The sequence below is a fragment of the Podarcis gaigeae genome (genome assembly GCF_964106915.1).
Source record: "Podarcis gaigeae genome assembly, chromosome: 15".
Lineage (NCBI taxonomy): Eukaryota > Metazoa > Chordata > Lepidosauria > Squamata > Lacertidae > Podarcis > Podarcis gaigeae.
The window spans coordinates 20,493,983-20,517,398 of NC_139692.1; the positions used below are offsets into that span (position 1 = coordinate 20,493,983).

A 23,416-nucleotide genomic window follows, 5' to 3' on the forward strand; every position below is an offset into this window, starting at 1 on the left:
AGGAAGGACGCAGCCAGGCTGCAATGGAAATAGGAAGATTCCAAGCGACAGAGATACAACAGTGCCTTGTTTCTCTGTGTGTGAGACAAAGATAGTAACTGTGTGAGTGGCGCTGGCATCTGAAGTAGGGGAGAATACCAGATCAGCCTGACTGGGCTTTTTTTAATATAAAAAATATATAATAAGAAGGGAGGGGGCGAGAGGAGATTTCATGCTGACCTGCTAGAATTTAGCTGTGTTCTTTTTCCTTGGCAATGTGGCTGCTGAGTGGGGTGTACAAATCTCCAGCTAATCTGCCAGCCAGCGCTGAATGGTGCAGATGGGAGAACAGGGATAATGAAATGCCTGACATCACCGTTCCAGAGAATTCAGCCTGGGCACAGCCTGGCACCAGGGAGCATATAAAGCCCTGGCTCTTGGCTTGCTGGAGTGCACTGCTGCCCACTGTCTCCTCCGGGACCAACTCAGATGGATATCACCGTTCACCACCCCTTCTTCCGCAGACCCCTGCTATCAAGCCTGTTGCCCAGCCGCATCTTCAACCAGACTTTTGGGGAGCACCTTGTGGAATCTGAACTGCTCCCCAGTTCCTCAGCTTTAAGCTCTTTCTTTTTGAGACCCTCCATCCTAAGGAACCCCAGCTGGCTTGAGAGCCGACTCTCAGAGGTAAAAATATTTTCTCTTGCTAAACTTCCCCCAGCTCCCATGCAGTCCTTGAACCAGGTAGAGGGACACCTGTCCCCTTTGCACTTTGTGCCCTTCATCAGTTAATTTATTTAACTGCATACTTACTATGAGCTTAAAATACAAATCAAGAGACATTAGCATTAAAACTGGTGACGTGGAAATCCTTGACAAAGGGAACATAAAGACTCGCCAAGAATGAAGGCGAAGAAAATCGATATCTGCCCCTTAACGTACCCCGCCACGAAAACCTGTTGTTTCCTCCTGTGACGCTAAGAATACCTTTGAAACTGGAATGAGTCATCTGTGAAGATTATTCACACAGGAAAGCCCACAGAAAACAGCCAGATTTAGATCTAAAAGTAGACTTCATTTGAATGATAAACTCTGGAAACAGAAACCTCAGGCTTAAGGATTGCTTGCAGGGGGGAGGCGGAAAGACAAAAGGGAGTTCTTCTGTGTAGGTCATAATCAAAGCTGTGTAAGAGTATCCATTTCCATGGGACGCACACAGGAGAAGTTCCTGATGGATTTGTGCAATACAGAGTCAAAAAAGGGAGCAAAGTTCTGTAGCCTGGGAGGCTGCTGCGGAGAATGCACTCACACTGTGAATATGGTAGTCAACAAGGGCAAGATGTCTGTGAAGGACTAGGAATTGTAATGGGGAATGTTAGAAGAAGCTTCCTAAGAGGTAAGAAGTGATCAAAAATGGAACAGCCAGCCTCGGGAGGTGGTGGGCATCCTCCACTTAAGCAGAAGCTGGATGTCTATCTGTCAAGAGATCCTGTAGCTACAGCTTGATCCTGCACTGAGCACCGGGTTGAACCAGATTCCACCTAAACATTAGGAAGAACTTCCTGACAGTAAGAGCTGTTCGACAGTGGAATTTGCTGCCAAGGAGTGTGGTGGAGTCTCCTTCTTTGGAGGTCTTTAAGCAGAGGCTTGACAACCATATGTCAGGAGTGCTCTGATGGTGTTTCCTGCTTGGCAGGGGGTTGGATTCAATTGGCGCTTGTGGTCTCTTCCAACTCTATGATTCTATGACCTCCAAAGTCCTTCCCAACTCTGTGTGACTTTGAGGTTTAGGCCCTGTTGGATTAGCCACCCTGTATTTTATGGCTGACAGTTAGCATTGTTATTGCCTTACTGCAGTTGTTAATCATTCCATGCATGGAATTTCTTTCATTATATTTTTTTCATTAGGACGCAACTGTACCATGCAATATGCATTTTCACATTACTATTACACCCTAAAATTGCTAGATGCTGTACAAAAATTAAAAACCAGCAACACAGGCTCTTACAACCTAAAGGACACGACACAATGGGGAAGTAGGTGAGGGAGAATAAAAGCCAAGAAGGGTAAATTGCGGTAAGTCAAACAGATCTGTTTTCAAAGAACCTGGATCTAAAAACAGAGGAAGAGAATTGGGTGCCAGGTGGGGGGGACTTTCCAGTGGTAGCGAGTTGCAAGGGAAAAGGAGACGCCATGGGGAACAGTTCTGGTAGCTACACTAGTGGATCCCTTCTGCCTTTGTATTGTAGAGTTTCCATGCCAGCACTGCTCATTTCTAGCATTATGGCTTTGAGAATCCATCACATCAAAGCCATAGTTTTCTCTGTATTAAGAACACAAGAACCTGGTTGGATAGGACGATCTAAACCCGGCAACCTGTTTCTCACAGCAGCCAATCAGATGCCTCTGCAAGGCCCACAAGCAGGGCCTGAAGGCAATAAGCATCCCTCACTGATGCTACCTAAGCAACTGGCATTCAGTGATACACTGAAGAGGTTCTATATAGCCCCCATGACTAGTATTTTTATTATATTTCTATCCCACCTTTGCTCCGAAAAGCTCAAGCTGCCTCCCTCCGGTCCTCAAAACAACCCTGCGCAGTAGGTTAGGCTGAGACGGAGTGATCGGCCCAGTGAGGATTTGAACACTGGTTGACATGAACTCTCCTCCCCCATAGTCTTGTCTAATCCCTTTGTAAAGCAAGCAAATATACTGGCCATCATCCCATCCCATGGGGGTGAATTTCATAAGTTAATTATGCAATGTGTGGGGAAGTCCTTTCTTTTGTCTGTCCTGAGTCTACTGCCAATCAATGCTACAAGGGGGAACAAACCCTCATATTTATGTATGTATTTATCGTGTTTTTAATATTCTATTGGGAGCCACCCAGAGTGGCTGGGGAAACCCAGCCAGATGGGCAGGGTATAAAATAATAAAATAATCATCATCATCATCATCATCATCACTATCAACATGCATGACCTTTATCTCACCGCCCCACTCCTAGTCAGCTGTGGAGATGGGCAGCAGCCCCACCTACCCCCTTGAAATTAGACTTTGAACAAAAAAACCTCATTCACATCAATGGGAACTTTCTTTTCCTAAGCACAATTGCCATGTGAGGAAGGCTTATAGAAAAGATTTCACTCAACAGCCAACTCTCTTCCTGTTTCTATGTGGTGGGTGTGTTTGAAGGGTAGAGACAGAAAGAGGGAAGAATGGGAACGTGGCTCACTGCCAGTACTGGTTCCAAGAGATTTCCTTTGGAGGACTGCAGCCCTCAACATGAAGAAATGTTGCCTGACCTTAACCCAGATGCTACCACGAAAGTAGCATACAGAACAGTCTTGCACTTTGGGGATGTGGAATAGCAAATGATCTACCACACCGATCATAAGGCTACAGGCAAGGCCTTGTGTCTAATTATCTGCTCCACATCCAACACCTAACAATTAGTAAACATTAAATATTGTAACTGCCCTAACTAGACTCTTTTGTTAGCAGATGCGACTGGATAAGGACAAGTTCTCTGTAAACCTCGATGTGAAGCATTTCTCACCTGAGGAGCTAAAAGTCAAGGTTTTGGGAGACGTGATTGAAGTTCACGGAAAACATGAGGAGCGCCAGGTTGGTCTGGTCTTGGCATGAGCGCAGCTGGCAGGGCGATGGGAGGCAGGGTGGAAGGAAGGAGAAACTGATCCATTCTAAACAAGGTTGCCCACCAAGGAAGGAGACGTTGACAGTGCCATGTTACTGCCTTGGGCAGAGGAAATAGAAATGGTCCCTCATTCATTTATTCATTTGGTTTTAAATCTGAGAAAGCCAAAGCTGGACCACAGCAAAGGACCATTGGCCCAGCTCATTTAGTACTGGCCACTCTGATTGGCAGCAGCTTTCCCAGGTGGTCTTTACAGGCAGTGGTCTTAACAGGCCCTGATACCCCTAAACTGGGGTATCCCAGGGGACTGAACTTTCTGAATGGGAAGAGTGCGTCTTAACAATGAACTATGAGCTCCCCTTATAGTAAACCATTTGCAACCAGACATATATGGTTATGTTCTTCTTCCCCTCGCCCCCTTCTCTTTTGAAAAGGATGAACACGGCTTCATTGCCAGGGAGTTCAACAGGAAGTACAGGATCCCAGCTGATGTGGATCCCCTCTCCATCACCTCCTCCCTCTCTTCGGATGGTGTGCTGACAGTGAATGGACCAAGAAAAGCCATGGAAGTCCCAGAGCGCACCATCCCCATTGCCAGGGAGGAGAAATCTGCCGTACCAGCAGCGCAAAGGAAGTAGACATGCCCTTTGAGACCTACTCTTTTATACCCAAGAAAGCCTTTTCATTGGATGCAAACAGCAGGCGGTGTCACTGGCTGGCTGTTCTTATTTATTTGTGCTAAGCAAATGAGCTTGTTTACTAACAAATAAACCGATGAGTAAGCATCTGGCGGCTTCTTTCCTCAATCTTCGGGCAGGGTCAATTTGAGACAGGGCTCAGCCCGACAGCATGCAAACTTGTGGTAAAAAAAAAGAGAAGGAGAATAGCTCTGAGCACATGCAGAGTTCCCTTCTGCTCCGGCAGAGCAACCACAAACAATGTTGGGGGAAAATAATTTTACTTCTAGCTTTGGCTACACAGTAAAACAAATGTAACAGCCAACAAACAAAAATTAGGTGGTGCTTCACAAACGTCAGAGGGAAAGTACAGTAAAAACTGTACACACACACACACACACACCCCAAGCCACAAGAAGAAGAATCTCCTCCTCACTCTGACGCAGACTGTTTTATTCACAGACATGGTTTGTGAGTTGCTGCATGGCAGCCTAGCTTTTAAGTGGGTGGGGAAGAGAGGGGGCAACTGGGTCACACAGGCAGGGCTTTTCAAGCAACCCAAACTGTCCTGAAGCGGAAGAGAGCCCTACTCTAGTCCTACTGCTTCAGCAGAGTCCCTTGCTCTTCTTTGGGCTTCGTGTCAACCAAGCAGCAGGCTCCCTTCTTCTGTGGAGGCTCATAATCTATCATGTAGCATGACCGGGCAGTTGGCTTGATTGGAGGAGGCTCCAGCTCTGGCTGGTGTCCAGGGAACCAGTGAACATCTCGCATAACTCCTAAGAGCAGAGAGAGGACAAGGCTGAGGAGCTCAAAAGAAGGCAGGGCAGTTGCAAGCCAGTAAAACGGAATGAACACATTGCACTGAACAAACTCGACAGCAGCCAAAGGCAGTCTTAGCTTCTGCCAATCTAAAAGGGAGCTGAATACCTGAGAAAGCACATTAGGAAAGTGATATGGGACAAGCTGCTTTATCACAAGTGCAGTACGGAAGATTCTGCACCCGAATCCACCCATTTCTATGGGTGCAGTTTCCAATTTGCATACCAGCAAATTTCAGCATATGCAATCATGTATATATCCTAAATTTACATTCTTGCACTATCAGGGTGGTCTTGGTTGCTTTCTAAATCATGGACTAACTCTACCTTTTTATGTTGCTGTTACTTGCCCTGGGGACATTATGGTGAAAGAATGGGTAAGAAATCATATGAATAATAATGGTGATGATGCCTGCCACTTTCTAAGTAGAAACAGTTCCCACGGATAGCTGACAACTTCAGGGGAGATGGGGGTGGCACCATTCAATTGTGCATCCAGACTGCTAGTACTTCAGGACGTATTGCAATGGATTTTTTGGGGTTCCTACAGGCCTCTTGCTGTCACCACTGACACTTGACTCGTGATATTTATTTATTTATTTATTTACTTATTGTTGTTCTAAGCTGCACTTTGGCCCCTCAAGGCACTCCAAATTATACATTATCACTTCTGTATCCCTCTTTTTTGGACTGCTCTGTTAAGAATATTTGAGAATAGAGGATTCAGAACTGGGGAAAGAATTCGATCTTCCCAAAGTTTTCTTGCAGCTTTTAAATTAAGTGCCTGCATTTCAGTTTTATGTACCTACTTCTTGTACTGTGGGGCATATCCTTGGAGTAGTCCGATGTGTAGGTGGACTCAAAATAGTGAGCAAACTGAAAAGGAAAACCCAGATTGAGTGCATGTTTACAGTAACTGAGAAACCATAAGAATATTAAGAAGAGACTGGCTGCTGAATCAGACCAAATGCCCATCAAGTCCAGAATCCCAATTCCCATAGTGGCTAACCAGATATTTCTGGGAAGTCCACAAACAGGGCATGAAGGTAACAGCACTCTCTTGCTCACGTTCTGGTACTCAGGCAGAGGCATATTGCCTCTGATCCTGGAGGTAGAATATATCTAGTATGACTAGCAGCCTTAACCTCCACGAATTTGTCTAATCCTCTTTTAAATTCCTCTGAGGGCTTATCCACAGTTACCTCTTCTCCACACTTTTCAGGCATGGTCCACACTTTAAACCTCCGTGTTCAAGCACCTATTATTATTATTATTATTATTTGCTTTGCAGCAATCTGCAGGAAACCCAAATTGCCATTTATTGTGCTTCAGCTTTTAAGAGTGGGTTTTCACAATTTAAAAAAAATAAAACCTCTTGGACACGGATCTGTGCCTGGAAAGATCGGGCAAAAGCTAAGTGTAGATAAAGCCTAAGTTGGTGGCAATCCCAACATATTGTGGGAGTGAATTCCATAGTTTAACTGTGAAGAAGAATTTCCTTCTGTCTGCCTCAAGTCTTGAAACATTCAGATTAATTGGATGACCACACTAGGTTCTAGTATTATGGGAAATAAATGCCTCTTTACCCATTATATTCACACTACATGCAACTTCATATACTTGTATCATGCATAATTTTGTACACCTCTATCATGCCCCCCTTTAGTTGCCTTTTTTTCTAGACAAAAAATCATGTAGAACTTTTAAGAGGATGAGCCTTATCACCAAAGCAACACCAGCTTGGCTTGGCTTGGCTTAGCGAGGCAGAAGGGCTGGGTATAATTAGGTATTGCATGGTGGTGGAGGGTTTGGTGGGATGAAATGGCTAATACTGCAATCCTATGCAAGTTTACTCATAAAAAGTGTTTAGTGGGACTCTTTCCCAGGGAAGTGTACATAGGATTGCAGCCAAAGAAAATAAACTGGAACTGAACAGACGGAAAGCTAGGAAGGACAACATCATAAACAGGAATGCTGCCTACTATTACATTTCTGCTTCTTCCTTGGAGCTTGGAGCAACAGACATGAACTCCTAGGTGATGCCTGATTTAGGTCAGCCAAGCTCCCCTTCAAATATAAAATACAACAGAACATTTATATCCCACCTTTCCCCCAAGGGGCCTACATGGTGCCCCCGCCTTTTAAATCCTCATCACAGCACTGTGACATAGATTAGCTTGAAAGAGAATGATGGACTCCAGAGACCAGTAACCACCGTGGCCAAACAGGAAAGTAATGCAGTTCAAGTATCTTATCTTAACACTTGCTCTTCTAAAGCTGGGCTGGAATCATTCAACAGGTTATAAGATAAATTAAACACAGAGTACTAGAGCAGGGGTCAACAACCTAAGGCCCATGGGCAGGAAGTGGCCCATGGAGGTCATTTGACTGGCCCACGTTGCCTGCTCGCGCGCTGCGATAAAATGGCACAGCGCAGCGCTTCGCTTCTGTGGCACTGAAAATTGCGTCTGTGCAGACACAGAAGCCAAAAATCATGGGGGTGCACGCTCACAGGGGCGCAATCCAGCACAGGAAAGATAAACCTTGCTGACCCCTGTACTAGAGCATGGGTGGAGGAACTTTGGCCACCAGATGCTGCTGAATTACATCTCCCCTAATCCCTAACTGGATGCTGGTGCTGATGGGAATGGAAGTCCAAGAACATCCAGAGGGCCGCAGGTTAGTCGCCCCTGTGCCAGAGGGTTGAATATTTCACTTTACGTTAACAAGCTAACAAACAGGGCGATGTGAATATGGTACTCTGACCTGGGAAGGGAGAGGCTTGGGCTCCAGTATTTTCCGAATGTCATAGCGCTCTTCGTTCCAGTTCCCCAAGAGGGTTTTGTTGGTGTAGGAGTCTTCGTTGGTGGTGCACCTCCAGCCATACTGGAAGAACTTGGCAGAGCTGTTCCAATCTGTCCACACTTCTCCATGACCATTGGCGCGTAATAAACAGCCATGATGGGGGTTAAAGAAGCAAGACAGGGACATGGCCTAGGAAGAGACAGAAAAGTCAAATGAGGACAGGAAACAACTTGTATTAGGGAAGGCACAACTACACTACAAAACTATCAAGTGCCATGTCTTCTCTCAGCAAATTCTGGGAACCGTATTTGAAGATGTCCTGAGCTGCCTTCTCAGAAAACTCCTAATACCCCCTAAGGAAGTAACTATTAAAGGAGGTTACAGCTATAATCCTAATCACACAAACTGTATGCCCCAGTATAGTGGTTTACATCAGGGCAAACATGTTCAAGATGACCTTTTAACACTGCAAACCCATACACACTGACTTATTAGACAAAGTTCAGTTGAAATCAGTACAACTTACTTTTGAATAAACCTGCACAGGCACATACTCCTTGTCTGTTGTGTAGGTATGTCTCAGAAAAAAGACAGTATTAATCACTGTTCCTAAAATTATGTTTCTCCTTTAATACTACTTTTTAATATTTATTTTATGCCACTAATATGGTACATGCTCCTCTACTACACCTCTTGCAATCTAATTATAAACTTGTGTACTCCTGAAAACCCACCTTTAGTGGGACTTACTTCCTCATCACACTTGGGATTTAACTATTTGTACATTTTAGAACATAACTTTACATTCTTTTAAAATTTGTTTTTCAGCCCTATGCTTCTCCAGTTCTTTTCCCACACCAAAATCAGTCTGATTCCCTGACACTGGACAGTGATATTAACTGCTGAAAGATCTTATTTTAACCAAAACATATGGGGATGGTTTCATCATGTGGATAGGTTAGAAGGATGGATTGTGCTGAAATTTGGAACTGGAGTTCGGTAGGGGAATACCTCTGAATCAGAAGAGGTTGTAGCTGATAGAACTGAAGAACTGAGCTGATCCACATTTTCCCACATTTTCTTGCTTATTTGTCTTGGTTTTAATTGTATTTTTGCCTCAGGATCTCAGCCAAAATGCGCAGCCTCAGTAGAGTGAAGTTCAAGGCTGTAGCTGATGTTAAAAAGTGCTGAAGTTTTTTTTGGCAGCCCTTACAAAGGAAGGTGGCAGGAGGAACTGGAGCAGGCAACCAGAAAAACTGATTGCTTTTGTTTGTGATGCAACTTCCTGATCATCAGCTAGTCCTGATGTCACTGGTTTCTGAGCATCCATGGAGTGAGAGACTTTTATCCAAAAATCAGTATGACCGGACCTTGTCATCAAGGAGGTCAAGCACTAAGATACAGCTGTATTCCTATACAGCCTCACTAGTGAGTAAGGCCCATTGAAATAAGCAGCATTTAGATCTGCGTGTTGTTGTTGTTGTTTGGTCATTTAGTCGTGTCCGACTCTTTGTGACCCCATGGACCAGAGCACGCCAGGCACTCCTATCTTCTACTACCTCCTGCAGTTTGGTCAGACTCATGTTGGTAGCTTCGAGAACACTGTCCAACCATCTCGTCCTCCGTCGTCTCCTTCTCCTTGTGCCCTCAATCTTTCCCAACATCAGGGTCTTTTCCAGGGAGTCTTCTCTTCTCATGAGGTGGCCAAAATACAGTGGTGCCCCGCAAGACGAATGCCTCGCAAGACGAAAAACCCGCTAGATGAAAGGGTTTTCCGTTTTTTGAGGCGCTTCGCAAGACGAATTTCCCTATGGGCTTGCTTCGCAAGAAATCTCCAGGGACCTCTTTTAAATGCTGGCAGTGGGGAGCAAAGCCTTCCCCCCCCCTCCGGCCTTCAGAAGAGGTCCAGGAAGGCCGGCGGGGGCCGAAAGGCTTTGCTCCCCACCGCCAGCATTTTAAAAGCGGTCCCGGATAGCAGGGAAGCGCTTCCCGCTATCCCGGACGGCTTTTGAAGGCAGGCGGTGGGGGGGAGCAAAGACTTTCGCCCCCCGCCGGCCTTCAGAAGAGGTCCTGGACCTCTTCTGAAGGCTGGTGGGGGGGTGAAAGTCTTTGCTCCCCCCCTGCCTGCCTTCCCGGGGGCTTTAAAATCGCCCCGGGACAGCGGAGAAGTCCGCTGTCCGGGGCGATCTTAAAATGCTGGTGGGCGGCAGCGCTGCCGCCCGCCAGCATTTTAAAAAACCCCGGGACAGCGGAGAAGTCCTCTGCTGTCCCAGGGTTTTTTAAAATGCTGGGGGTGGGAAGAAAAGCCCTTGTCCCCCCCCCCAGCCTTCAGAAGAGGTCAGGGGACAGACTGTCCCCGGACCTGGACTGAAGCCGGTTTCCTTAGGAACGCTTTGATTGATTTTCAATGCATTCCTATGGGAAACCGTGCTTCGCAAGACGAAAAACTCGCAAGACGAAAAAACTTGCGGAACGAATTAATTTCGTCTTGCGAGGCACCACTGTACTGGAGCCTCAGCTTCAGGATCTGTCCTTCCAGTGAGCACTCAGGCCTGATTTCCTTAAGAATGGATAGGTTTGATCTTCTTGCAGTCCATGGGACTCTCAAGAGTCTCCTCCAGCACCATAATTCAAAATTATCAATTCTTTGGTGATCAGCGTTCTTTATGGTCCAGCTCTCACTTCCATACATCACTACTGGGAAAACCATAGCTTTAACTACACGGATCTTTGTTGGTTAGGTGATGTCTCTGCTTTTAATGATCCTGTCTAGGTTTGCCATCGCCTTTCTCCCAAGGAGCAGGCGTCTTTTAATTTCGTGGCTGCTGTCACCATCTGCTGTGATCATGGAGCCCAAGAAAGTAAAATCTCTCATAGCCTCCATTTCTTCCCCTTCTATTTGCCAGGAGGTGATGGGACCAGTGGCCATGATCTTCGTTTTTTTGATGTTGAGCTTCAGACCATATTTTGCGCTCTCCTCTTTCACCCTCATTAAAAGGTTCTTTAATTCCTCCTCACTTTCTGCCATCAAGGTTGTGTCATCTGCATATCTGAGGTTGTTGATATTTCTTCCGGCGATCTTAATTCCGGCTTGGGATACATCCAGCCCAGCCTTTCGCATGATGAATTCTGCATATAAGTTAAATAAGCAGGGGGACAATATACAGCCTTGCCGTACTCCTTTCCCAATTTTGAACCAATCAGTGCATAAACTTGGATTACTGTGATGTTAAAAGGTCTGCCTTGGATTCGTATCGAGATCATTCTATCATTTTTGAGATTGCATCCCAGTACAGCTTTTGCCACTCTTTTGTTGACTATGAGGGCCACTCCATTTCTTTTACGGGATTCTTGCCCATAGTAGTAGATATGATGGTCATCTGAACTGAATTCGCCCATTCCTGTCCATTTTAGTTCACTGATGCCCAGGATGTCAATATTTATTCTTGCCATCTCATTTTTGACCACATCCAACTTACCAAGGTTCATGGTTCTTACATTCCAGGTTCCTATGCAATATTTTTCTTTACAGCATTGGACTTTCCTTTCACTTCCAGGCATATCCACAACTGAGCGTCCTTTCGGCTTTGGCCCAGCTGCTTCATCAGCTCTGAATCTACTTGTACTTCTCCTCCGCTCTTCCTCAATAGCATGTTGGGCGCCTTCCGACCTGAGGGGCTCATCTTCCAGCGTCATAACTTTTATATGCCTTTTGTCTTTGTCCATGGAGTTTTTTTGGCAGGGATACTGGAGTGGCTTGCCAGTTCCTGCTCCAGGTGGATCACATTTGGTCAAAACTCTCCACTATGACCTGTCCATCTTGGGTGGCCCTACACGGCATAGCTCATAGCTTCTCTGAGTTATTCAAGCCCCTTCGCCACGGCAAGGCAGTGATCAATGAAGGGGTAGATCTGCCTAAACACATTCAAAAGGTTGCACTGCATAATAACATGCAGGCAGAAATACTACCAAATGTTTGAAGCAGCCACGTCAGTTGCATATTGATGAGATTTGAGACCTAGAATTATTTAAAAAATGATCTGTACAACTCACCGCTCGAGTTCCCAAGAACCATCTTTTTAATTAAGGGTAGTATTCAGTGGCCCCACTGAAATTAACATACATGTCTAAGTTACATCCCCTAATTTCAATGGAACTGCTCTGAATAAAACTTAGTTGAATACCACCCCAATGCTACAAGCCTTGTATCTTAATATCTTAACATTAAATAAGGACAATATTGCCTGATATATTTAATTTCCCAGAAACATTATTAGCACAAAGGTGTGCATATGACATACTGGAACACAATCCTGCCATACACTCAGAGTGTGTACCTGAAAGCTCTGCCCTCCCTTCTGATAACGCTGGTTCTGATGGCTCAGAAACAAAATGGAAGGCAATCTGTGCATGCTTAAAGGCAGGTTCACTCCCTTATTGCTCTTTTGAAAAAGCTTTTAGGGATGAGCAAGTTCCTGATTTGAAAACAGCCTACAGCAGGTAGCACTGTGGTCTAAACCACTGAGCCTCTTGGGCTTGCCGATCAGAAGGTCAACAGTTCGAATCTCCACAATGGGGTGAGCTCCCGTTGCTCTGTCCCAGCTCCTGCCAACCTAGCAGTTCAAAAGCACACCAGTGCAAGTAGATAAATAGGTACCGCTGTGGTGGGAAGGTAAACGGTGTTTCCGTGCGCTCTGGTTTCCGTCATGGTGTTCCGTTGTGCCAGAAGCAGTTTAGTTATGCTGGCCACATGACCCAGAAAGCTGTCTGCGCACAAACACCGGCTCCCTTGGCCTGAAGCAAGATGAACACCACAACCCCATAGTTGCCTTTGACTAGACTTAACCGTCCAGGGATCATTTACCTTTTTTTTTTTTTTTTACAAGCCTATACACACTTGTAAGCACCATGGAGGCTATTAGGACACACTTCTAATAAATGTGCATTGAACAGTACTGCACACCCCTACGAGCAATGCATCATTGAGCCCAACCAAAGAATCACCTTGCTGGATCAGATGGAAGAGTCTGTCAAGTGGAAGAACTTTGACCAGTCACTCTCAGGCTAATCTTCCTAATGTAGTTGCTGTGGAGACCTATGTCCACATGTGTGATATGGACATGTGTTTTGGATATATTAAAAAGTTCCCTCATTTTGTTATTTAATTTTGCTGCTTCCGAGGCGTCCGTGCTCTCCTGTTAGCTGTGATGGCCTCAATAATATTGTCCAAAAAATGATGATCTGATGGCATAAATCATTGAATGTTATTTTTAATATTGCAATTGTTGTATAAGGGATTATCATGATCGGAATGTAATTGAAATTAATAAGATTTTGGAACGCAGAAATAAAGAAAATCATCAAAGCCTCCATTCTAGCACACGGGGGGCCACCTAAATTATATCATTCGGTATCTGAACGATTGGTATTAGTAATTGTATTATAAATTGGTATTGTTATAATGTGGCTGTTATTGGAATGTAACTAAAATTTAATAAAAATTATTTTATAAATTGTAAAAAAAAAAAAAGGAAGGAAGGTTAAGAACAGGAAAAGATGGTAGGCTGCATCTGAATATGTTGGCTCCATTTCAGCAGCATCCCTAAAGACTCCTTTCCTCAGCTCCCTTCGCCAGGTGGCCCCTTCCCTTCCGCCCCTTCCCACCCCGCTCCATCCTCCCCTCGGTCTCAGCGGAGGCCGGCCCTTTCCCTATGCCCACCTGATAAAAAGGCGGAGTAAGGGGAAGGAAAAGCAGGAAGCCGTTTCCAAGGCAACCGCCCAAACGGCGCGCGCCGGAAGCGAAGGCGCACGCTGGCGGAAGTGACGTAAACATACCACGACGCCGGCTTCGGGAGAGTGGAAAGGTGTGTTTGCAGGGAGACCTAAGTGGGTTAAAAGACCCGATGAAGAAGGGAAAAGGCGGGGGGGGGGGCAGCCGTAATTTGCCTCCTTTATGCCCTCTGCGTGAGGGAGGGTCCTAAAGAGAGGGACGCCACGCCCCCTAGGAATCCCCTATTTCTTTGTTTACATACAGTCACATAGCTGTCAACTTTCAGATTTGAAAATAAGGGCTCAGCAGCCTCGAAAATAAGGGATCAGCAGCGCAGCCTCACCTGTCCCAGGGAGCCTCGAAAATAAGGGGTCAGCAGCCTCACCTGTCCCGGGGACAGTCTACGGGTTATCTAACAGTCCGGGATAGCAGCGGGAAACGGCGCTGGAATAAGGGGATTTCCCGCAAAAAAAGGGAACGTTGACAGCTATGTACAGTCAGTGCTTTTTTTCTGGGGGTACGCATGGGTACGCATACACCTAAACATTTTGTGAATCTTTGCACTTTTGCCCGTTTGCTGTTTTTATTTCCCCGATATGAACTATAAAATGGTGATTTTCTTGAGTCAAAATGAGAATAACCCTAAACATTTTTTTTTAGGAAAAAAAAAGCACTGCATACAGTATATCCTGCCAGTTCGTGAAGGAGCTCCAAGGTGGTGTAAACATAATTGTCTCCCAGCTCAACCTCCTCCAGCTTGTTCTCTCACAACATGCTTTAAGGGACTGGTCAGGAATGAAGGGGCATCATAGTCCCAGCAGCGGCTGAAGGGCAGCAGAGTGGAGTGGACTAGCTGAGGAAAGGTCACCTCATGGCTTCGGGGTATTGACCCTGGATCTCTCCCCTAATCTCAGTGTGAGGTACTGAGTTACTACAGTCTCATACCGACTCACCACTGCTTCAAGGAGGGGGGAATCTACTCACCTGTATATCCAACCTTTAGAGAGCCAAGAGGACTTGCTTTTCTAAATTTACTATTTTTTTAATGCTCAATCTTCACTGTACTCTTCATTATTGGTATTTTTTAAAAAACAAAAATTGTACAGAATATTTGCAGTGTTGGGAGTATAAGGAATGAAGGTGTGGTAAACCACGGCATTGAATTAACATGATTAATGAAACAATCTAAACCGCTTGCTGCTAGTTTGATTCACATCTTGGCTTTGTCTCCAGCTTCCTGTCACCATACACCTTTTTTCAGCATGTATTTGTGTATGTTAAAGTAAGATTAGAATACTTGCTTGCTTATGAACTTGAATTTTTGTCCTGCACGAAGGATTTTCTACATTGCTGTCATGGCAGCTAGGCTGGCCTGGTGGATATTATTAGCAAATGCTGCTTTTTCTGACTGGAGACAACTCTAGATGTTTTTGAAACCAGCCTGATTCCTATATTTTTTGTTTTTAATGCCTGACATTTTATTATATTTTTATATGTGTTGGAAGCCACCCAGAGGGACTGGGCCAACACAGCCAGATAGACGGGATATAAATAATAATAATAATTATTTTTATTACATTTCTCTCCACTTAAGCTTTTGCCACCATGAGGCCTCTGCATCACCAGCCCTGTCTCCTCCTAGTTGGAGAAGGAAACTTTTCCTTCTCTGCCAGTTTGTGTGAAGCAAGGAGTTGTGAGGCTCACATTGTTGCTACTTGCTATGAGAGTGAAGCTACTGCAACTAGACAAGCTGTTGCCAAGTCCAACATACAATATCTGAGGGACAGAGGTAAAAGGAAGAAGAAAAATAAAAAAAGAAAACTTGTTTGTTGCATAATTTCTGATGGCTGTTGTTGGAGAACTATTTTCACCAGAGCAAATTGGCTTCTTGGGACTCTGATAATGGGCTTGCTGGGATGCCACAGGATAAATGGGGTTGCTTTGATCCTGCCTAGACATGTAAACCTTCTAAATAAAACAAACATTTTTTTTTCTTCCAGTAGCACCTTAAAGACCAACTAAGTTAGTTCTTGGTATGAGCTTTCGTGTGCATGCACACTTCTTCAGATACATGCACACGAAAGCTCATACCAAGAACTAACTTAGTTGGTCTTTAAGGTGCTACTGGAAGAAAAAAAAAAATTGTTTTGACTATGGCAGACCAACACGGCTACCTATCTGTAACCCTTCTAAATAAGTAACTGGACATGTAAACCTTCTAAATAAGTAACTAAATAAGTCCATCTGTCCTCCTCTTTATAGCAAGTTGGACTTGCCCTGCAGTAGGTCAGATGGAAGAAGCAGGATTAAGGGACTAGGTAAATGAATGGTGTGCAGAAGCCACGGTTGCATTTTCACAATATCTGATTAGAGCAAGTTGAAGAAAATTGAAAATAAAAACATTATTAGAAACTGTAGGAGGGAGAGGAAAAATTGGATTGCGCTTGTGGAAGTTGTTCCACTTGTTCAGTGATTTCCCAGAGCAGTTAAATGAAAACAAATCATGGCTCCACCATAGCCAGGCCACAGTCACACAGTCAAAAGGAATCAGTTACAGCGTTGTCATCTACATTCTTGGCACATTTAGAGAGCTGGAAAGGATCATGTTTCAGTCTAGCTTGACTTGCTTCTTGAGTCACTTGAAGCTATTTATTGTATCTGCTGTGTACTTGTGGGCACAACAATCAGGTTTAGGTGAATTAATTTGTGGAAGACCTTGTCCTGAAGCAAGGAACTGTGATGTGGGTATTGGGTGAGGACCCTGCAAATTCAAGCCTAAAGAATATATAAATTTGCTTTCAGTTGTTACCTTTGTTGCATTGGGAATACCCTTCCAGGCAGTGTCTCATTAAGGTAATGATAATAATAAAGATTCTGCCTTTTTCAAGTGCCCATTAAAGTGCCCATTAAAGTGTGTATTGCATGATCTCCTAGTATCTTACATATCATTTTTCTTTTACCATTCCAGGTGCTAAAGTTCTCTTTTGTGTTGACTGCACAAAACTGAAGGAGCATTTTTTGCCAGCTGATTGGAAATTTGATTGCATTTATTTCAACTTCCCCCACTGTGGAAGAAAAGCTGGAGTGAAAAAGAACAGGGAGCTTCTTGCCAGGTTTTTCTTTAGGTGAGGCCAAAATGAACCATGTCAATGTACTCTTGTTACTGGGAAGGTAGTGTGTGTTAATTTCAGTTGATGTTGCTACCTAACACCAAAACCTGTCTTCAATATAAAATTGATATAAATGTGAGCCAGCTAAGTTCAGATGTTCTGGTTTTATACAGGCAGGCATATTTAGTTGATGCGCTTTCTTTTAAACACTATATACAAATAAATGCTTTGTTGCAATTGGCTGTTTTGTGCAACGAGGCAGTGTGGTAGCAGATGGTCTGTATAAGTAGGGGAAATGCACCAGGGTTTTCATGCAAGAGGTGATGGGCAGAGAACTAATAATTCTGCGCCTTGGAGTTCCTATTCATTTTTGCAAGTTTTCCAGCACCTCCAGTTAGAGGAACTATAAAGATCCTATTTGGAGCTGATAAGGTCCAGTGAGAAAATATAAGCACTATGTGTTTCCCTCTCTTTGTAATCTTTCTTTTGCTGAAAGTTTGTCATACCTGCCCAAGCACAGTAACCAGTCATATAGCACACTCTTTCCCCTCTCAGAGTGCAACTCTCACAATCCTTCCCTCACCCCCTAAAATATTGCTAAAAGCAACACAATCCAAGGACTTCTTGGAAGCAGCTCAAGAAGGCAGCAGAGTGTTGCCTCAGGCACAAAAGAATGTTACCCATCACTCCTCTGTTCCTTTTCCAGCTGTGCAAAAGTCCTGGCAGAGAAAGGCGAGGTCCATGTGGCACTTTGCAGAGGGCAGGGTGGTACCCCTGCAGACCAGCCTGTGAGGGAATGGCATAACAGCTGGCAAGTAGTGGCTATGGCAGCAGAGGCAGGATTTATTTTGAGCGACATTCATCCATTTAACATCGGGGATGCTTGTGGATATAAATGTACAGGTTACAGGTAAGTTGCAGCACAGCACAGCAGATGGTGGCATTCCAGATGTCATTGTGGGTGTTGCCATGGTAACCAGCATATTAGCATCTACTCTTGCTTCTGAAGCTGCCTCTGTGTTTAAGAAACAGCAAGGAAGTTTCTTTGCTGAATGTTGCAGTATAAGATTCTTGCCTCTAGCAGAAAGAGTGCTATATTTTATACCAGCCTTTCCCAGTCTGGTGCCCTCCAGATGTTTTTGACTGCTGACTCCCACCAGCCCTGACTCACTGACCTTGCTGGTTGGGGTAATGGGAGTTGAAATTAAAAATTCATGGAGGACACCAGGATGGGGAAGGCTGCATTTTAACTGTCTTTGGTTCTCAGGACTTCTATCAGGTTAGTTGATAGAGGGAATGGATTGGATCTCAATCTCCAGTTCAGTGCTACAGAGATGCTGGAGAAAGAGTCAGGACTCCAGTACTTTCCCATGCCTTCCTTCCACCATTTACTTTCAGCCAGTCTGGCATTTATGCCAAGGCCCTGAATCTACTGTCGTACCTCTCCTTATATCCCTCTGGATATGTAAACTTCGGGTTGTGAACGTGGCAAACCCGGAAGTAATATACTTCCGGCTTTCGCTGTGGATGCATGCGCAAAAGTGCTCTGCATGCCACACGCATGTGCAGAAGCGCTCAATCACACCGCGTCCGTGCACAGAAGGGCGCCTCCGGTTACAGACTTTTCAGGATACGGCCAGGCCTCCGGAACGGATCCCATTTGTAACCAGCGGTACCACTGTAATTGGTTTACTGTGGATCATGTAGCTCAGCATAGTTTGGTTTTATGCTTGTGCAAATAAAGAGTGTCTATTTAATCATTCTTGGCTTGTTTGTTTGCAGGAGTCAGGATAAACCTTTTCATGTAGAAGGAGCTTTGAATCACATATTCACACAGAGTGTGCCTTTTCAGCATCCCAAGCCTATGATCTGTCAAACAGAACTGGAAGGAACGTTGGTTTCCTTCCTTGTTCCAGAGATATTTCTAGATAAGATTAACAGGTATGTAACTGAGTTTCAGCACCCGTTTGAAGTTAATAAATATACAGCATAGTCACTCGGTTGAGGGCTGTGGAAAATTCAGTAGGCATCTTATTTTCTTAGCCCTGGGGTGATCTTTAGACCAGTCCTCACAATGTTAATTTTGATACAAGTTCCATTGACTAGTATTTACTTCTGCGTAGGTATGGTTGGCGTTACAGTCTAATCTTAATCTAAAGTTTGTAATGTATAAAATATATTGTGGTTTAATGGATGTTTGCTGAATCCAAATCCTGGGGAAAGCTGCATTCAAATTCTGCTTCATGGGATCTCTTTGTAGCTTTGAACTACTAGAGATACAATATCCTGCTGCCGTTACTACTGGAAGGGGGCTCCAGCTGTCAAAAGACAAATAGTCCTGTCTGCCTTGGATCATCTGGAAGAAATATTTGCTGCCAGATGGTCTTCCCACCTGCAAAATTCACTAAGGATCATATAGCTCCTTTGCACATTTTGGCGCTACATGAACAGAGTGCTGTTCTTTAAAATACAAAATCCGAGCTTAATGACTTGCCTAAGAATATTGCTTTCTGTTGTTTTTTCCCTGTTTTTAAATAGGGGGTTCCTGGATACAAATTCGGAACATCCTATAAGAACAATAAACGAAAAGCTCACTGATGAGCTTGGCAAGTCTTTCCCAGTTCAGAAAGTGAGTGCTTCTCTTTCCTTGATGTTCCAAGATCGTCACAGCTCTTCTTCCACTCTGGATGCCACTTGGATGGTTCCTGCTGCCCAAAATAACCCAAAAGCCAAGTCTGTGGTTAATAAAACTGCAGCGGATACAGAGGCCTTTGCCTTTCCTTCTGGCTTTCCTGGCTGGGATGATACAGATCAGGGTGTCAACTTGATCAGCTGGGAAAGAGATTGGATCTTTGGACATTATTGTCTCCGACCTTCCCTTCTTGTTTCTCTTCACAGAACTGTACGAGACAGAGAACTTCCTCTGGGGACTTTCCTGGTCCTCAGTGGGCTGGCATTTAGGAAATGCAAGCTCTCTGCTCATGCTCTGCCCATTTTTCATGAGTCTGTTTTTATCTGTGTGGTTAATAAGGGCACAGAAGAAGCGTGTAGCCAGCTCCTCGCAGAAAACCTTACAAGTACTTTATGTGCTCTGCTCCAGCCTTCAGGCTTCAAGCTAGACTGTACAGCGGACAAGCCAAAGACACAGCTAAATACTTTTGCGAATCCTGAACTTCAGCTCCTTAAATCAAAGTACTTTTTCAGTGTGACCCCTGACACTTCTGACCCAGACCCAAATAAACTTTGTGTAGGGACCGTAAGTACAACGCCGTGGCAGCCTACAAGCATTGATCGAGAAATTGTTTGTGCTTCGCTGAACCTTGATCTTCTGGCCATGCATGTATGTGAAATCTTTGACTGGCGCATGCTCTGGACTTCTGACGAGCGCTTCCTAAATCAGTTTGCAGGAGGGCATTTAGGTCCGTTCAAGAGCTTTTCCCTCTACCCGGTCTCCTACGTTCATGACGTCAGCTTCTGGGTTCCGAAACCAGAAGAGTTTAATGAGACCCAGCTCCATGCCATTGCCAGGTGTGTGTCTTCTGAATCAGTGGTGTCTATCCAACTGCTCGACAGCTTTCGGCACCCAGGCACAGGGCAAACCAGCCTCTGCTACAGGATCACTTACCAGTCTTGTGACAAAGCACTGAGTCGCCAGCAGGTGGCAACGATGCAGATAAACCTTAGGAAAGAAATACAGCGCTGTCTGCATGTGACACTTAGGTAGTTCTTTATCATTCTGTGCAGACAGGTTTTGTTGGACTCCCTAATTCAAATTAGCTGTGTGTGTTAACATCAGGCAACCGTAGCAAGCCTTTTATAAAGGCTGGATGGGCTTGAAGGTGGTGCATACACCACCTTTTTCTATTTTCCTATTTAAGGCAATAAAGTCAAACACTTTATAAACCTTGTTTAACTCTTGTCACTCTCAGTGAGTTCTTTTTGGAAGAGGTTATTCATTGCAGGCCGATGTAATTGTATCCAGCTCCCGTTCAAAAGCTTATGGAGGCTGTAGCTGGTCAGAGAAAATAATACAAGGCAGTTTAATTGAGTCCCATCCACTCTTCGTTTGCTTATTTGGAATGGCATAAATGGAAACGCTGGAGATGTAACTGTAAAGTACATAGGGTTAAGCCATGGGTAGGCAAACTAAGGCCCGGGGGCTGGATCTGGCCCAATTGCCTTCTAAATCCGGCCCGCAGACAGTCTAGGAATCAGCATGTTTTTACATGAGCAGAATGTGTGCTTTTATTTAAAATGCATATCTGGGTTATTTGTGGGGCATAGGAATTCGTTCACCCCCCCAATATAGTCCAGCCCCCCACAAGGCCTGAGGGACAGTGGACCGGCCCCCTGCTGAAAAAGTTTGCTGACCCCTTGTTAAGCTGTTCAGTTTGCATATCAGAAGAGGTAATATTTTTGAATTGGAATTCCTGCAAAGGCTTTAGGATAAACTAAAAAAGAAGTTAGATTTCAGTTCTGCTACCCTGCAGACAGGCTCATGGCAATGCACACAATTCAACCATCACAACAACCTGCCTAGGCTGAGAGATGGTAACTGGCCTAAGTTCACTTAGCAAGGCTTGTGGCTGAGCCAGGGACTTTACCTTGGGCCTCCCTCATCCGAGTCCAAAGTGCTGACTGCAACATTAACAGCAGCTTCTATACAGGAAATTCTACTACAGAAGGAGTGGGGGGACTTTTTCAGCTGAAGGGCCACTTTGCTTTCTGGACAGCCTTTCAGGGGCCACATGCTAGTGGTGTGGAGGGGGGCAGATGCAAAAGTGAGTATAGCAACAAAGGTGAATTTTACCTTTGTACAATCAACTACTTTCTTCTCTCACACATGCCCTGCCCTGTCCACAATACAGGCAAGCAAGAAGCAGGATTAGAGTTCAAGGGCACATTTCACCCAGGCAAAAACACCCAAGAAGGGTGCAAAGCAGGAGTGGAGAGGGGTGTGGACTGGGGAGGGTCCCGTGGGCCAGGTAGAGAGGCCTGGAGGGGCATATTTGGTCCAAAGGCCTGAGGTTTCCCAACCTTGCTGTGCAATGTCACCATGTTGACTCGGCCATGCCCACATCTTTAGGTGGTGGAATGCAAAGAGTATGAGTAACAAAATGCCAACATATTTATAATCAGGTCTGGCAAAGACCTAAATCAGCAAGTGCTGTTTCTTATTTTTAGAGAGGATTGTCACAGTTGTTTCTTTGGTTAAAATAAGAGAATCCTGAGCCCTTTGAGTCTGCTAAGCTTGTGCAGGATAGCTGGAAGAAGGGAGAATGGGTCTTATGCCAGCCAAGCCTTAACTAATCCAATCAGTCTGGATGCTCACAAGCTGGGATGAGCTCAGGTCTTATTTAAAACCAATGCAGTCACTTCTCTGCTACCCTGCTTCATATTGGCACACGTGGTGCACAGTGATGTTGGTGAATTCAAGATGCACATACAGTGATATTTACTGCCAATGTTGTAATACTAAACAGATCATAAGCCCCACTGAATGCGACCAAGTAAACAGGCATAGCGTTGTTGCAAGCTTATAAAGACTCGTAAGCTCCATTACATTCAGAGGGGCTTGTGAATAAATACATAGGAACAGGGTGATGCACTTTTCAGCAAACATGCATGAAAGATGGAGACAAATTCTATTCCCCCCCCTTGTTCATTGGTTTGCTTCAAGTGGAGTGTGGAAAACTTTTGAATGCAGTAAGAGCAAAATCATGTAATGATGGCTGGTATGCAAGATCCAGATAAAATTTAGGCAATGCAAACCACCCTGAGTCGTGGTAATCTACTGGAAAGCAAGTCTCTTCCCAAAAAAATGGGTCTTGCTTGCATGTACGTAGAATCTCAGCCACAGACTCACTCTTGGCACAAAATAAACTGTAAGGCACACAATGGGTGTTAATTTAAAAAAGGCACAGGAGGGTAGGGAGGTTAGTGAGGTAAGTATTAGTCCTGAACACATTTTACTCAGCAGTAAGTCCTACATACTTTGGGCATGCAATTCTAGGATTTATCTGCCAGTGCTGAGTGGGGAGAGATAATGAGTGCATTTGTGCAACTGGAGCATACTGTAAAACTACCATCTTGTGCTCAAGTTGCCAGCTGTGTGTGCGCATCTGCAATCTTCAATTACTTACCTGGAAGCAGTTTTTACTTCAATAAATACTTACTTCTGAGTAAAAACATGTCCAGGATAGCAAGGGCACCCTAAAGCTGAGGCATTTCCCTTGTAGGCATTGAGGGTGTGAGACTGAGTACACACTATACCTTTAAAGCACATCCAAAGCACATTTCCCTCTCAAAGAATTATGGGCACCGTAGTTTACCACACCCTGAATTGCAATTTCCATCAATTCATAGCCAACCACAGTGTCCATAATTCTTTGAGGGTGAAGTTGTAGTTTGAATGTGCTTTAAAGGTACAGCTGTAAGCAGCCCGAGAGGGAAGGGAGCAAGCCATGGCATGCACCACGTGGAAAACCTGAGCAGCCACCCACAGCAGTGCCCTACTTGGTGAGTTAGTGGAATTCTGGATTTTGCTGCTAAAGACGGAAGGGGTCACATTTTTGAATACTACTTCCCGTTCACATTT

The 23,416-nt window shown here is 44.7% G+C and overlaps 3 protein-coding genes across 9 annotated transcripts in view; 2 read left to right on the forward strand and 1 right to left on the reverse strand.

Annotated features, from left to right (window-relative positions):
• Positions 1 to 218: 218 nt before the first annotated feature.
• CRYAB (crystallin alpha B) lies at positions 219 to 4,423 on the forward strand. 2 transcript variants are annotated; one of them, XM_083714176.1, is made up of 3 exons: positions 219 to 666; positions 3,482 to 3,607; positions 4,073 to 4,423. In XM_083714176.1, the coding sequence occupies exons 1-3, from the start codon at positions 469 to 471 to the stop codon at positions 4,274 to 4,276; spliced, it is 528 nt and encodes a 175-aa protein (XP_083570302.1). In that variant the 5' UTR covers positions 219 to 468; the 3' UTR covers positions 4,277 to 4,423. The 2 variants fall into 2 exon arrangements, with proteins under 2 accessions (XP_083570302.1, XP_083570303.1); XM_083714177.1 differs by having other exon boundaries at positions 238 to 666; positions 3,485 to 3,607.
• Positions 4,347 to 13,776, reverse strand: CFAP68 (cilia and flagella associated protein 68). Of its 4 annotated transcripts, XM_083714164.1 has the most exons (5): positions 8,950 to 9,183; positions 8,465 to 8,516; positions 7,900 to 8,127; positions 5,943 to 6,009; positions 4,347 to 5,091 (listed from the first exon to the last, which is right to left on the reverse strand). In XM_083714164.1, the coding sequence occupies exons 1-5, from the start codon at positions 9,003 to 9,005 to the stop codon at positions 4,913 to 4,915; spliced, it is 582 nt and encodes a 193-aa protein (XP_083570290.1). In that variant the 5' UTR covers positions 9,006 to 9,183; the 3' UTR covers positions 4,347 to 4,912. The 4 variants fall into 4 exon arrangements, with proteins under 4 accessions (XP_083570290.1, XP_083570287.1, XP_083570289.1 ...); XM_083714161.1 differs by lacking the exons at positions 8,465 to 8,516; positions 8,950 to 9,183 and adding an exon at positions 13,658 to 13,776; XM_083714163.1 differs by lacking the exons at positions 8,465 to 8,516; positions 8,950 to 9,183 and adding an exon at positions 12,943 to 13,035.
• Positions 13,777 to 13,781: 5 nt separating this feature from the next.
• LOC310832326 (alpha-1,2-mannosyltransferase ALG9-like) overlaps positions 13,782 to 23,416 on the forward strand; it is a 32,301-nt gene continuing 22,666 nt past the window's right edge. Inside the window, exons 1-6 of one of the 3 annotated variants that reach the window (XM_083714017.1) lie at positions 13,782 to 13,802; positions 15,303 to 15,497; positions 16,677 to 16,833; positions 17,525 to 17,728; positions 18,601 to 18,759; positions 19,357 to 20,726. In XM_083714017.1, coding sequence (XP_083570143.1) covers positions 15,314 to 15,497; positions 16,677 to 16,833; positions 17,525 to 17,728; positions 18,601 to 18,759; positions 19,357 to 20,542 — 1,890 coding nt within the window. In that variant the 5' untranslated portion in view covers positions 13,782 to 13,802; positions 15,303 to 15,313 and the 3' untranslated portion in view covers positions 20,543 to 20,726. Of the gene's footprint in view, positions 13,803 to 14,358; positions 14,629 to 15,302; positions 15,498 to 16,676; positions 16,834 to 17,524; positions 17,729 to 18,600; positions 18,760 to 19,356; positions 20,727 to 23,416 lie in introns of those variants that run through there. The other 2 variants (XM_083714015.1, XM_083714018.1) reach the window with 2 other exon arrangements.

Coding starts and splice junctions, on each gene's coding strand:
- CRYAB (XM_083714176.1), top strand. CDS start 469: ATGGATATCACCGTTCACCACCCCTTCTTCCGCAGACCCCTGCTATCA. Junction 667..3,481: donor TTGAGAGCCGACTCTCAGAG/GTAAAAATATTT, acceptor CTCTTTTGTTAG/CAGATGCGACTGGATAAGGA. Junction 3,608..4,072: donor GAAAACATGAGGAGCGCCAG/GTTGGTCTGGTC, acceptor TCTTTTGAAAAG/GATGAACACGGCTTCATTGC.
- CFAP68 (XM_083714161.1), bottom strand. CDS start 13,771: ATGTTTACGTCACTTCCGCCAGCGTGCGCCTTCGCTTCCGGCGCGCGC. Junction 8,128..13,657: donor TTACTCCGCCTTTTTATCAG/GTGGGCATAGGG, acceptor GTCTCTTCCTAG/GCCATGTCCCTGTCTTGCTT. Junction 6,010..7,899: donor CCAAGCCTCTCCCTTCCCAG/GTCAGAGTACCA, acceptor TTTCCTTTTCAG/TTTGCTCACTATTTTGAGTC.